Consider the following 14,205-nt stretch of genomic DNA (forward strand, 5'->3'; position numbering starts at 1 on the left):
AATCGCCTACTTTTAGCAGACAAAAACTTTGAACTCGATGCATTAAATTACGAGGTACTCTGCTTCTATTAACCATTATTTAATGTAGCGACTATGGAACTCGAAACTTTTCCTACGTAAATCGATAGCGACTGAATTGAAATAAAAATAGAAGAATTTAACAAGTGTGTTAATTATTTGTTCAAAATATTGAAAAATTTTCAAAACTAAAAATTCTTTCAATAGTTCTCATGTACCACACGATTGATACGTTGAAGTATACTTTTATTCAAAAAATCATATCCAGACATCGTACACGTTAATATATTAAAAAATAATATTCATAAATTTTTAGAACAACTAGGATATTAAAACTATGGAACAGAATCCACTACACTTCGTTAATGCTTTATATTAACTTTCCACATTGCAGTCTCGCAGCTAAATTAATTTTAACCCAATCTCGCGCACCTGTACATTTGCTGGAACTACCAGCGAAACCATTGCCTTCCTCGCAAACATATTTCACCGAGCCGATCAAAGGGTTAAACGCGTGTTGGCTCCAACTCTCTACTTTGGCTTATTACGAAAATTTCGAGTTTTGCCGTATCAAATGGTTCCTGGGGGCGGAGCTTCGTGTTAGCGGTTAATAATTCTGGACAACGGGTTACGCGGGGCACGTTGATAATCGTGAAATTCAGAGTAGCGGCGTTCTCTGTTCGAATTAATTTAAATCGGCCTAACCGTGCATGCACGCGTAGAATTCGAAAGGCTTAAGTGTCGCACTTAACGTCGCTACCAACCGCTGTAATCCGTGATAGTTTTGTGTAGTTGCGGTGTCGTCATGGTGCAGGCGGCCGGGTGGTACTGCGCCGGAAGCGGAGGGCAAATTGGTCCCTTGTCCTCACCCTCCTCCTGCACGGAGACCTGCGGCCGAATATTGAGCGTTCCTGTTAATGCACCTGACATTTATGCACACGTCGCGCGTGTATACCACGCGAGTAAAAGCGATACGCCACCGGAAACTTTCCGTCACTTCATGCCACCACTTCTGTCTCGCCCCAGCACACCCACCCCCTCCACGAGCATTCCGAATATTCATGGCCCATCGAGGCATGCTTTTTGTTTTATGAATATCCGAGGAAAGATCAACCGATCACCCGTGCATTTCATGATAATTAAACGCTGATAATTATTAACATCCCCTTACTCTGAATTTTTATTTATATATTACAATTATTATTTTTATAGGAATTTCATTTGTTGGCGGTTGTTGGTTGTTTAAATCGTTCAAAGGTAATCGCTATTGTTAGTTACGCAAAATACTTCCATATTTACATATACACTTATGGTAATGATTAGAAATTACCTACGATACTCTGTGTATATTTATGACTGACATATTAAGGTATGATATGGAAGAAACAATTGATATATAAATAGAGTATAGTTCGACGATTACGCGAATCGATACGCGCGCGAAATGTTAACAGTTATTCAAGTGGTCGAATAAAATAAGACCATCGAAAATCAAGTCGTCCGAGGCATGAGCAAAATTTGCATGAATTTTTTCTCCACCATTTTTACATTCTCATTGCATATTTACACACCAAACTGATACTTTCATGTTATAATATACCCGATGCATAATTCATTTGGAGCGCGGCACTGCTTCTTTACTCGTTTTTTCTCACGCCTTTTATATTCTATCACCTGCATCACTTTTTCAACAACACCTGCCTGCTTCTTTAACGAATACTCAATTGCGGATTATGCAATCTTTCTAAAGCGGGATCAATAATCACTCGCTCGATTCCAGGTTTTCCAAATATCGTTCGTGTTGCGAATTTAAAACAAAAGATGGAAGAGAGGTTCGGCCGTCAAAATTCAATTCCGGGCGACGCGGTGCTGGTTTTATCATGAAAAGCATATCAGCCGTCGTCACGATCGAAAGAACCACAGAACCGCGGCATAGCGTAGCGTGGCTAATAATTTCACACGACGTAATTATCGGCACAATGCATCGATACGCATTCAACGGCCCACGTAATTCTCCTGAATAAAATTTAACCGTATCATCGGGTAATTATCAGTCTCGACACTCCCTGGCCGAGGAAATCGGATCAGAGGATCGTTTGGATCGCTTCGTTCGTTCATAATCAACCTCTTTCCAATCAATAATTTGTTAAAGTAAGAAACTTCCAAAAACAAACTACGAATGAAAAACTGACCGATAGACGAAAGACGAAAAAAGAGAACGACAGTTCTAAAATAATACATCTGAATCTGTTAGAAGCGAAAAGCTCAACTCTCCGTTTTCAGCACTGCTTGTATTTTTCTATTAATTAACAAGCCTCGTTACGACGGCGTGTATTTTCGTCGCGAAGGAACACGGTCCGATATAGTTTCCTTATCGAGCGTCCCCGTTCCTCGACAACCTCCGCGTGTTATCGTTGGCTCGTACGACGAGGAAAGAACTCGTCAACGCGGGGCTGGATCGACGGTGCCACCCCAGGAAATTAACGCTTTCATTGTATAACAAACAATCCTTCGCCAGAAGCGTCGTGTCCCGAGCTCCTTCCTTCTACACCGGAGAACCGATAAGGGGGATCATGTCGAGCACCGTTCTCCGGAGAGTCGCGATATAATATCCATTGATTTTTGCTTTGCTTGCCCTCCGCCTGAACGTCACGGAGACGACCCGACGAGAAGGGCACCGCAACCTAAGGAGGGGTGTTAATTTCCGTTTAGGAAGCGTTAGGGTGCCAGACTTGGCGAGATGCTCCGCGCAACCACCGTTAAGATAAGATAACCACTTAGCCATCGAGATTCTGCTCGAATCTCTTTGCTGTGATTCCCTTCCACTTCTTCCTCTTCCTTTCTCGCTTCACCTTCTTCCCTTATTTCCTTGTCGTTTCTTTCTACTGATCACCCTCTACTTCTGATCGTCCCCTCTTCTTGCACGTTGCTCGTCTTCGCGTCATTCAGATCCTCTTAACGGCTCTCTTTAGCCCGTCAGGGCTATCTAAAGTCTTGTGCCTGTTTCCCTCAATCCTTATGACCTGACATTCGAAGGTATTTCAAGACATTCGAAGCAACGTCGATTGGTAGTCGTACCCAGTGCTGACTCGATCCAGTGAGACTCATCACTCGATGCGTTCAGGTTTCTCTTGGAGTATCAGTGATTTCATGGAGCAGGGGAAATGGTATGAAAGTACACGTGCCACGATCCTTTATCGAACGAGTCGTTATAGAGGCTACAGAGGGTTCGACGTTAATTTCGATCGTGGTCGCTTGTTTGCTCGACGATACTCGGCTATCCATCGTTGAAAACCGGGGGTACACGCAGGTAATTGGCAACGTGGAAATCTTCGGGGGCGTGCGAACGAGTCCCTCGATGATCGGCAGCCGCGTATGATTTGATACAACGGAACGTCGGAAAAATTAATTACGGGAAAACCAATCAGCGCGTGGCATTTTCGACTGATCTTCGGTTAAGCGAAAAATAATCGATCCCGGCCGTCGTGCGTTAATTGAAAATAGTAATTACACAATAAACACCGTAGACAGGGAAAGAATCACTCGCAGAGAGTTCCATGTTTCTGCTTTGATTCACAACCGGTGACTTGTTTCAAAAGTCCGTCGAATCGTTCGGTTTTTCCTTTAATTTAAATAGGGAAGTTTTCGTTGTTAGAATAATTCATCGGATTCATTTTCTCTGTTATAGAATTAATAACGGAACCGTTTATGGAATTATTGAATATAATGGAATTATTAAAATATTGTCGTTTTATAAAGATATTTATGAATTTTATTGAAATATCTAAAGAGCGGTTGAAAAAAAGAGATCTCCGGGAAAACGATTTCAGTTATTGAGAGGAATCGTCCACACAGAAACAGGCGTGTAATTCCAAATATTTATGCACGTGGAACGGTTCAAATAACATTACTGAAAGCTCTTTTCGTCGTTTTAAATCCACTTATAACACTGAATAATGTAATTCCCCGATGCACAATGCTGAAAATTAACAACACACGCCGAACGTTAAAAACAATATATTGTCCTTATCCTTTATTATTCATACGAAACGTTATTATAACCCAGGCATATTTCATTAACAAGAACATGCAAATTAATACGCAGGAAAAGATAAATACACGCAAATGTATTGTAAATCGGGATAGAATTACAAATGTTACAAAGAAGACGCTTTTCATTGTGGTGCTTACATTTTAAATTATACGATATATTTACATCCTATTTCTATTAATTCCGTTATAATTCTCGAATTTTAGTAAATTTCTTTTTGGGAACAAACAAATAAGCTTTTAAAATTACACACGCTAAGATAAAATCTAGACGTTTCAACTCCTTCGCGCCTTTCTCAAATTTACAAGACGTCCCAATAAAGAAAAGTGAATACTTAACTATGGGAAAAACACGATTAAATCCAAAACGATTTAAAGAAAGCGGTAGAGCTAAACAATCCTGTTGAAGGTCACTGCCTTTAAGAAAACTCTACATCTGGTCTTTTTAGCTTTCTAAAGCATTGAAGCCATCGACAGCGCATAGACAAAAGACTGCGACGAAGGCAGGCCATAAACAGTCGAAAGGGGACGTTGGCTTCAGGGTTTTTTCAGTTATAGAGTAACACTGCTAGCGTGTGGATCTGGACCAGCTCATATTATTATTTCAACTTTTGTATCTTTTTCACTTCCGTATTTCAAATATATTTTCTACCTTATAATTTATCCACGCGTCTCTCTCATTATACATCTAATAACCTCAACAAATCCAAATGAAGGGAAAAGGGCGGACGTTTATCAATACATACGACGGTCATCATCGTATTGCCGTCTTCCAAAATGTCGGCTATTTCCCTTAAATCAGGCTGTACGTCGTGGACAGAACGATAATACGTTCCCTTCCGGTCGTGTAGTGTTTGCCGTGGTTGCGAGTATATCAATTGACCACACAAAAGGACCCTTTCGATTGAAACATCCCTGAACCTTTTCGTGGACCTGGATACGTTCGATTGACCCAAAGACGCTTTTATTGGAAAATATCGTGCCCGATACGTTGCTGAAACGCCTTCCGTTATGGATACGCCCTCGGCGTTTCACGATATAACTCGATGAAATAAACGACGACCGATACCCATCATATAACTAGCTTCTGGTTATAACCAACGAAAACGCTCCAACGAACTTATTATCGTGACGTATTTGTTCATAAATATAGAGAACGTTTTTCTCCATAACCAACATCGTATTGAGTTTATTACGAAAATAAAAAAAAAATTCAATAATCTACAATTCCTATCGTGAGATTGAAGTTACCTTTCTAATCCGAAATTGAAAATCATTGAAGAAATTCGGAAATTTTGTAGGAATAGCATATATTTCGCGAATAGGTATGTAGATGTTATGAATTATAATTTTCCGATTAATAATATCAGTGAATTGACAACTTACAGGTTATAAGTATACATAAATTATTATTATTATTTATTATAGCGCTTCTCCTTTATAATTTTCCGATTCTACATCGAATGGAACACTTTGATCATAAAATTTGATTTATAACCAAACCTATTACTAATATACGAGAAAATTTGTTAACGCCAGTGACTTGCAAACTTTCGCGAACAATATTATTATTTTAATTGTGTAAGAGAATCTTGATTTCCGATAGAAACGTAGGCGGGGGCGTGTTATGTAAATTACAAAACCAATTTGCAAAGTAATTGCAGATGGTGCGATGTTCTTCAGCTGGAGAGGGAATACAAGAAACGAACTAAATTACACCAGTCTCTGGTAAAGGTTTAAAAAATTCCTTGTAGATTTTCGTTGCTGGTTGCGCGCGCTGTAAAAAGCAGCGAAGGTAAAAGGGAAACAGGAGCTCGAAATTGGGAGAAAAATATTCGAAATGAAGGGAACTTTACAATGGTCGAATTACCAAGACTCTACGGGATGTTTATCTTTTTTATCACGATCAAAGAGTAATATTGCACGGTGAAATAATTGCATCACATCAAGAGCAATCTCGTGTTGGCGAATGCGATAAATATGGCGCAATATAATTAGCTGCGGATAAACGTAATAAAAACGTGAATCGAAATACCGAGCCCGGTGCTACTTGATGAAATCCCAGACGCCCAAAGGTAGATTCCACGAACAAAACGATCTTCCATTAATTAGCGACGGAGTGCTTTTTGCCATTTTCATTACCATGGCTGCATTTTCGCCCCCGTACCGGCGAAAGCTGCACAACCTGTCGGATATCTGCACATTTTCCGCCTCTATTCGACATCCTCCTCCTGCGAAACTGTCATTTATCCTCTCGCCAATTTCCGGTCCTTTTTCGACGAATTCAGTTGCATTCGAACCACAATTTAGTTATAGCAGTTGAATTCTATTATTTTTTGATTTGAGTTTCTGTGCACGCTTGAATCGATGGAACCACGATTATAAATTCAAATGATCGAACGTTCGATGTTATCGTTTAATTTCATGCTCGCGAGCGTACGGAGGATTGTATAATAAGCCACGTATTTAGTCATGTTTGTATAATAGTTTAATAATATTCATTGTTTGATAATGTGTTCTAGAAGATCCATTGAATCGTAATTTGAATGAGCAATTCGTAGGTTGCCTTTTTCTTATTTTTTTTTGCTTATTCGTACGCGTGTATATTCAATTTCGAGAAGATTGTATTCGAGGTCTACTGCGGTAAACATGATACGTAACATTTTCCATCTTTTCCATGGAAACTATTTTTAAATTCAATACGACGTCTATCAATGTTATTTTCTCTTTTTATTTGGTTTCAGAATCAAAAGTATGTCAAATACTTTTACTGTCATAAGATTAATTATATCTTGATCTTTTTGAAATCTTGAAAGGTATGAATTAATATATCTTTTCTTAGATCTGATAGATTTCTCCTTTCTTCGTCTGTCATATTAAATTAATCAAGTTAGTCGCTTGATATGAAAATCAGAAGATCCAGAAAAATGTTGACGTTGTATCATCGTTTTCCCTATATTTTTCTCCGCTTTATTTTTATTCCTGTAACTATCGGAAGTCGATGATCCGATTCTTTGTTCTTCGTAATTTATAGAAACAAAAATTGTGGAAATGTGGAAATTTAAAATCGCATAATTTCGCCTATTAACGCTTAGTTTTGTGTTTCTTTCCAACGATAATGAGAGAAAGATTGGCATGAAAAATGGGGCAAATAATAAATAAACACACAAAAAAGACAGGCAAATATAATATTTATTTCGAATCAAATTTTCGTTGCAGATTGTTGTAAAATATGTTTCGCGTGTCTGTCTTCCACTGTAACATAAATATTAAATGTCTAATCACGTACACCAAAAAAAGCACCTCACGTCATTCGTCGTTGTAAATCAAATAAATTATCCGAGTTTTAACGAAGATTGATACACAGGTCTGCACGAACATGACATTTTTTCTACCTTTATGAGCACCACCTCCAAATTCTTCGATCCATCTTTCTGGCCATTCTACACGGTAAATCAACATGTTGTCCAGAGAAAACTCGAAAAATAGGACGATGAATCAAGCACATTATTCATTTTTCATTTCTTTCATTTTACAACGTCACTTATCCACAATTTTCTCAATATAAAAATTCTGCCACTTGTTACCACTCTCCTATAAATTCGGTATCCCTTTCTTTTTTTTACCTGCGTCTAACTTGCACAGTTAATTGCAAATCGATACCACGTATATCAACATTAATTAACTTTATTCTTAGAACAGTTTGCCAAATATTTCTAAGACGATAGAATCCCAAATCGAATTCGTTTCAAATCTCTGAATTCTACGTAACATTTAATGACATCAAACTTTAGTCAGATAGCGCATGTAAATCAACTTGACTAAAAAGATACCAAAATAATAAAACCAGCAGAAACGATAACCAGAAAAGAGGGAACGAAAATAATGGACGTTAAGAAAGTGGCAGAATCTGTTTGACTTTCATCAAGAAGATGGTCCAGCCCGTGGCCAGATTGTCTCCTAATGCTTAACCAGGAAACTACTGGCCGTGACAATCGGGATACACGCGTACGTCAAATTTGCGGGGAGGATTACAGTATACGGGAATCAGGGAGTTTGTTGCTTTAAATTAAAATAATCTGTTTTCGCTCGGCCACCCCTCGTATCGCGACGAACCCCACAGCTAAAGTCGGTAATCGCATTACCTCACTTTTGAACGCCTCCCACCTAACCCTGCAACTCGCCCACCCTCTCGTTTTACGATCCCTGCTGCCACCAACGCTACCACGCCTCTGGCATACTCTATACCAAATCGGAATAAAAGCGCGTTTACTAGCGTGCGTCACGGATCGGGCCGTTCCAGGATAATAAATTCCATGAAATTTAATGAAATCACGCGTGCCTTTCGCAGCTGGTTACTACGCCCAGTCTTCGTACCAATGCCAACCTAACCCGAAACGAAAGTGACAAAATTTGTCCCATTATACCAACGAAGAAGAAATTCCTGCTGTTCCTTTGAAGGGGATGAAATTTATTGGGTAATTAACGGGGATGTCGAGCGACATTCGTTGATGATGCCAATTAAATCACATGACGTTTACGTAAATTCATATTTTTTTTTATCAATATGAAAATGTGGAACCAGGTAGATATTTATATTTTATTAAATTGTAGATATTTCGCACCGTTAAAATTTATAATCGCACGAGGATTGCGGTTTTTTACGTTTATGAGAAATTTGGAAGTGCAAAAATGCTCAAAGTGCAGATAATGTGTAAAAGTATACGAAACGTTCAAAGTATAGTATTGCTTACAATACATGGTGCGGAAAATAATTTACGTAACTTCAATTTTTTGAATCACATTAAATGAAAAATACGAATTTACATAAATTTCGCAAGTCTAAGGACACGAGATAGTGAACGATGTTAGAATCTCTGTCTGTTATTCAAAAGATTAACGCGTTTGTATCTTCGAGTATCCAGGGATAGATCATATAGTTTTTTAACTACGATGTTCAAGTGACGTAAGAGCTTCTTATAATAATATCATTTTCATAATCTTTTCGTACTGTATGATATACCATGAACCATGGTGTGCTTGTTATTATTCGGATAATTCTCTGAATACTACGTATATCTATGCACGTTACGTTGAATTTTATGGATATTTACATATTAAAATTTTCCATAAATGATTCACATCACATGGCAATGACAATTATTTATATAAAAGTATTTAAGTTTAAATATGAGTTCGAAACACAAAAGAAGGGTATGCAGTCATCCAAGTTTTTGGATGGACGCCCTCAAATCTTTTCTTGAAATGTTTACAAAGTTTACCCGAGTTTACCTGAATTAATAGAGAGAAAATGTATAAATGCAGGGATAAATGTCATGGTAGAAGAAATATGCGAGTTAGTCTTTAGCAAGTTTTGTACGACTTGAAAGACCAGAAGAGTGAATACACTTGAGTTGTAAGAAACTGACTTGCATTGTGCCGTGTCTCATTAAAAATAAGTATTATAAACGTATACATAAAAATCACACCTGGTAAACGAAGGAATGAAATTAATTTCGTAAGATAAGAAGAAGAATTCCAAGAAAAATTAAAAGTATGCCAGAGAACCATTCGGTTCTATGTGCCGTTACTCGACAGACCAGAAAACCGATTCCTGTTGAGCATCACTGTTGACGTTCAGAAAACACGTATTTTTCACGATGCGTTAAAAAGTAACGAACTGTGAAACAGCGCCACGAACCTGACATTGTGTTACAGAGCACGTTAATACGACTACAAACTACGAACACGTAAAAAATTCAAACAAGTTGGTATTGTTTCGACCATTTATACGAAACGCTTCAAGCTCATGCTCGCTATTACATCGAAGCCATGAAGGAGGATAGCATTAAAAGAGAAAGAGATTATTTCACTATGTAACGTCGATGAGCCGTAGAAACATTGATTGAAGAGCGACCGATGAATCGTAAACGTTCAAATTTATTTCCGGTTCAAAGTTTCTGCTAGTATCGAGCAAGTTAGTATTTCTTTGAAAACATGAATCGCAGAAATTCGTAGTAGAGGAACTCGACAATTCGGAATTAACCGTTCCACGTATTCGTCGTATTTCTCATCCACGACTCACTCACCCGTGACTAGTAATTTAATAATTTTGCGTACAAATATTTCGAAACAAATCTACTCTGAAGCAACCTAGAAGAGCATGAAGAATACTATCCGGCTTTCGTTCTAACAATACACGTTTATCATCGTGGCAGTGCCTCTCTCATTATTTTAAAACCTACACGACCATCGTATTGAAAGGTATAAATATCTCATCGTCCTTCCATCAAGCGAATTCCACTAACCTATGAAATATCGGTCACAAATTTTTCATGGATTAAAAGCAACAATGAAAAAATCAGATAAACCTTTCGTTTCACGACAATGGAATTTGTACAGCTGTATGCGCTGCTCATATAACGTTTTATCGGTGAAAATGGTGGGTTTGTAATCATATTTCTATAGAGAAAGCGAATAACAACTTTTTGCAGATATCTCGCCAATTGAAACGGAACAGTACGATTTTATGTCGATTTAACGTGTATTTTGATTTATCGACATTTCAATTGAATGAGCTCAGTTAAAATTGTGGGTTCAAAGACTAGATTTAAGAAAATTACAAAAGCTTCATCAAAATTTCCTTGCGATACCTACGATCCAAATTCTAACTTCAGAGAATATATTTAAAGGAAACTGCTATTGTGGAAATAAACGAAACTCGCAAGTCAAAAGTCTATCAAAGTTTTATTAAAACAATTTCAGTCGTAATTTCGGGTTTAAAGGCCAAATTTTAGAAAATTATAACTGTGAAAACATAAATAACATTTCAGCTTGAAGCATCATCAAAATTCCATCACATTAACTTTGCCAAAATTTTGGGTTAAAAACTAGACGTTTGAAAATTGTCATTGTGAAAAAATTTCAAATACAAAAATTCATCAACGTTTCACATATTATACGTACCTATATTCCAATAATTGTAGTCAAAATCCCGGATGTGGAGACTGAATCATAAAAACTTATAATTGTGAAAAATGGACAATACTCCTAACTTAAAGCCCCATCGAAAATCCATTTCAACGATTTCGGACGGAACTCCGAATTTAAAACTGAACTTTCAAACATCTCAAACGGACAATCTTCCAACTCAAAGACCCAAATCTCACCCACTCTACGAACATTACCCGAGTCTTAATTCCACAAGCAGTAACATAAAAATAAAAACGACTAACCAATCTTAACGCCATAAATTCACCTACATCTACGCTAGAATCTTTAAAATAAACCTAACAAAATCGAGTTTCTCTGCTTTCTCTCGAGACATCGACGTTCGCGTAAATTTTCTTTCGCAGCGGAAGCTCACAATCTGTCGGAAGCGAAACAAGGTCGGCCAACGTAAAAAAAAAAGAGACGGGGAAAGGGAAAAAAAGGGAAATCGCGAAACTCGAGGGCTTTGCAACGTCGAGGCGAGACAAGTAGCAGGTGGCTAATGTCGGGAGTGGCATCGTGGAACAAGACGAAAGGAGAACAGGAACGTGTGTACACAGACTTGCTTATGGGCGGGTGAACGAGCTAGATAACGCACGTCTCGCGACGACAATACGGTCATACGACTAGCTCTTTTAATTAAGTGGAGTCAGCTCGACGACTGCCATGCCGGTATATATGTATATCCATGGCTGGGAAAAATTTTATTCAGCCGGAATTATATTGGTTCGTTGTACTTGAACGACGCAACGCGAGGAGAGACAGGGAGCCCTGCGGGACCTCTTCTATCGGGAGTGCTTCTTCGTAATAAACGTGAGCCAACCCCACTGGCAGCGCTCTTGTTTCTTTCTGTAATGATCCGATGAGAAGATTAGCTGCGTCTCCGCGAACCACGCTATTTGTGTATACCAGCGTTTCAGGGAGGAGGAAGTGTGCTTGAGAGCCGTCTAGATTTTTTTTTTTTTTTGGTGCTTTGTTGAATGTATTACATACGTGAACGTAGGTGATAATGCATGAACGTAGCATTTCTTTTTATAAGTATGATAGAATTAGCGGGAGGAAATAAAAGAGTGGTTTTTAATTTGACACGATTAAATTTGAAATTTTGATTGATTGGAGGGAAAAACGAAGATATTGATATCCTACGGAAATAAAGAAATTCTATCCTTAGATTCTCTGCTGAATTTCTTTTTCCGGTAAGATAGTAGAATAAAGGATAAATTTGGATAGAATGTTAATAGAATTTAATAGAAGAGTAAATTTGAATTTTTCTATATATCTATTGACATGGCCTGTCACTTTTCTTGGAACAAATAAAACAAGATTTCGAAACTAAACATTTTTTTAAATAAAGTTTTGTAACGTGGCATTGTACACCATACAATTTATCACGAAAGTATTTCAAAGCAGCTCCTTTGTCTAACATCCATTGTGTTCTACTAAAGCAGACAGTAGGAGAACGATAATTCGAGCTTTCCCGAACAATAAGTCGCCCATTCGAAGCATCTACGAGAAACGCGGAAATATAATTAATGTTTATTACCGGTTTTAATATAGCCCTGGCGTCACATCTCTAATTGCAAATGTCAGAGCATTGTACCGCGTCTGTCTTAAGGTTGAATTCGCTTTTGGAGAATAGGTTTGGAAAGCGTCTAGGGAGAAACGAGCGCCACCGTCTGGCTCCTATTATTTCCCATCGTTCAGCAATCTGTTAATTACTGTCTTCTGTACACTTCAGAGGAAGGGTCCAAGACTCAGACTAGCTGTCCATTCACGCGAACGAAGTTCAGCTTGTTATTAATCCTGCCGCGTCCACTACGTGTCATTAAATATTTTCTTGTGTTTTATTATCAGAAGCTAGACGACCATTACTTGGTCCATTTCTCTAAATATATATCTTTGAAATAATTTTCGTCAAACAATTTTTAATACATATTTTTACATTTAATAACTTATATTTTTTGCGATAAACATTATCGTGAATCTCCGACGTTCTTGCAAGCTAACTCACGAGGATTTGGCAGAATTTGAAACAGGGATAACAAATCTGTAATTAATTTCTCCCAGAACAATTGCTATTGAGAGAGGCATCGATTATCGTCGGATGGTAATAAATAAAATACTTTAATAATCCCAAGGATTAAACGCGACATTATAAACTAAAATCCCTTTGGAACATACGCGCGATGTTCTGCTTTCAAACTAAGTGTCACATAGTCTTCATTTTCAGCAATCCATTCAAACTTTTTTGCACTTTTGATGCAACCATAAAACGAGTGAAAAAAGTTCTTAATCGTCGCTTAGACAGATTTATCAATGTATTCTTTGGAAAAGTGTGAGCGTGTTCTGGTAGTACGTGTGTCATGTCCAAGCTGATGTCCGCCAGTGACTCTGTTCTTTGGTAAATCGAGACAGAGTGAAGGGGACTACTTAAGCTCTGTAGCTTAACTTGAACAGCGCCGATATAGGGCATCGACCTAGTTAGGTCGCAAGCGATCTTTCTTTTATAATCACTCCATGTGTTTTAAGTATCTCGAAATATTTTTACGAACATGTGTCCGCTGATATCATAAAGACGATGAAATACTTTGCAACGGAAAAATTCGACCTTTTTTCAACGAGAATTAAAACTGATCTATTATTCCATACTTCTGATATCTTCTTCCCTTTTCTTCTTTTTCTCCTATCACTTCTCTTTCGTTCTCCTTTCTACTTTTTCCACTCTGCCCTTCCACGAACGCTCCATAATCCCAACCTATCTATCCAAACACTCCTCTTATACTTTTAAGACTGTAGACTATTTGCGAGGTAAGATCTAACACACTGGTTCTCACCTACGTGCAGTAAAAATTCTTGAAACGTGCTATACCTGACTCTTTAATTAAGGACATTGTCCTCTCTTCCCTTGGATTGACAAATAAAAAAATTGTCCGATGTGAATATCTTATCTCGAATCAAATATAATATATTTTTTGGTGTGCGGCAAAATTTTAATAATTAGCTCACGCGCGGCACGAGACGAAAATGGCTGAAAATCCGTGACTAGTAAACGTGACCACTTTCACCAACAACCGCCTTACAATTAAAACACTCTGCTATAAAGAATATTCGGCTCGTTAGAAGCTAGCGGCTATTTATCGAGGAACC

The 14,205-nt window shown here is 37.9% G+C and overlaps 1 protein-coding gene across 1 annotated transcript in view; it reads right to left on the bottom strand.

The window, feature by feature from the left end:
• The window catches only part of LOC122569046 (discoidin domain-containing receptor 2), a 214,021-nt gene that overhangs the window by 19,775 nt on the left and 180,041 nt on the right, over positions 1-14,205 (bottom strand). The window contains exon 12 of the mRNA XM_043729508.1: positions 783-906. Within this exon, the coding sequence (XP_043585443.1) occupies positions 783-906 (124 nt within the window). The remainder of the gene's footprint in view (positions 1-782; positions 907-14,205) is intronic.

The sequence above is a fragment of the Bombus pyrosoma genome, linkage group LG7 (genome assembly GCF_014825855.1).
Source record: "Bombus pyrosoma isolate SC7728 linkage group LG7, ASM1482585v1, whole genome shotgun sequence".
Taxonomy (NCBI): domain Eukaryota; kingdom Metazoa; phylum Arthropoda; class Insecta; order Hymenoptera; family Apidae; genus Bombus; species Bombus pyrosoma.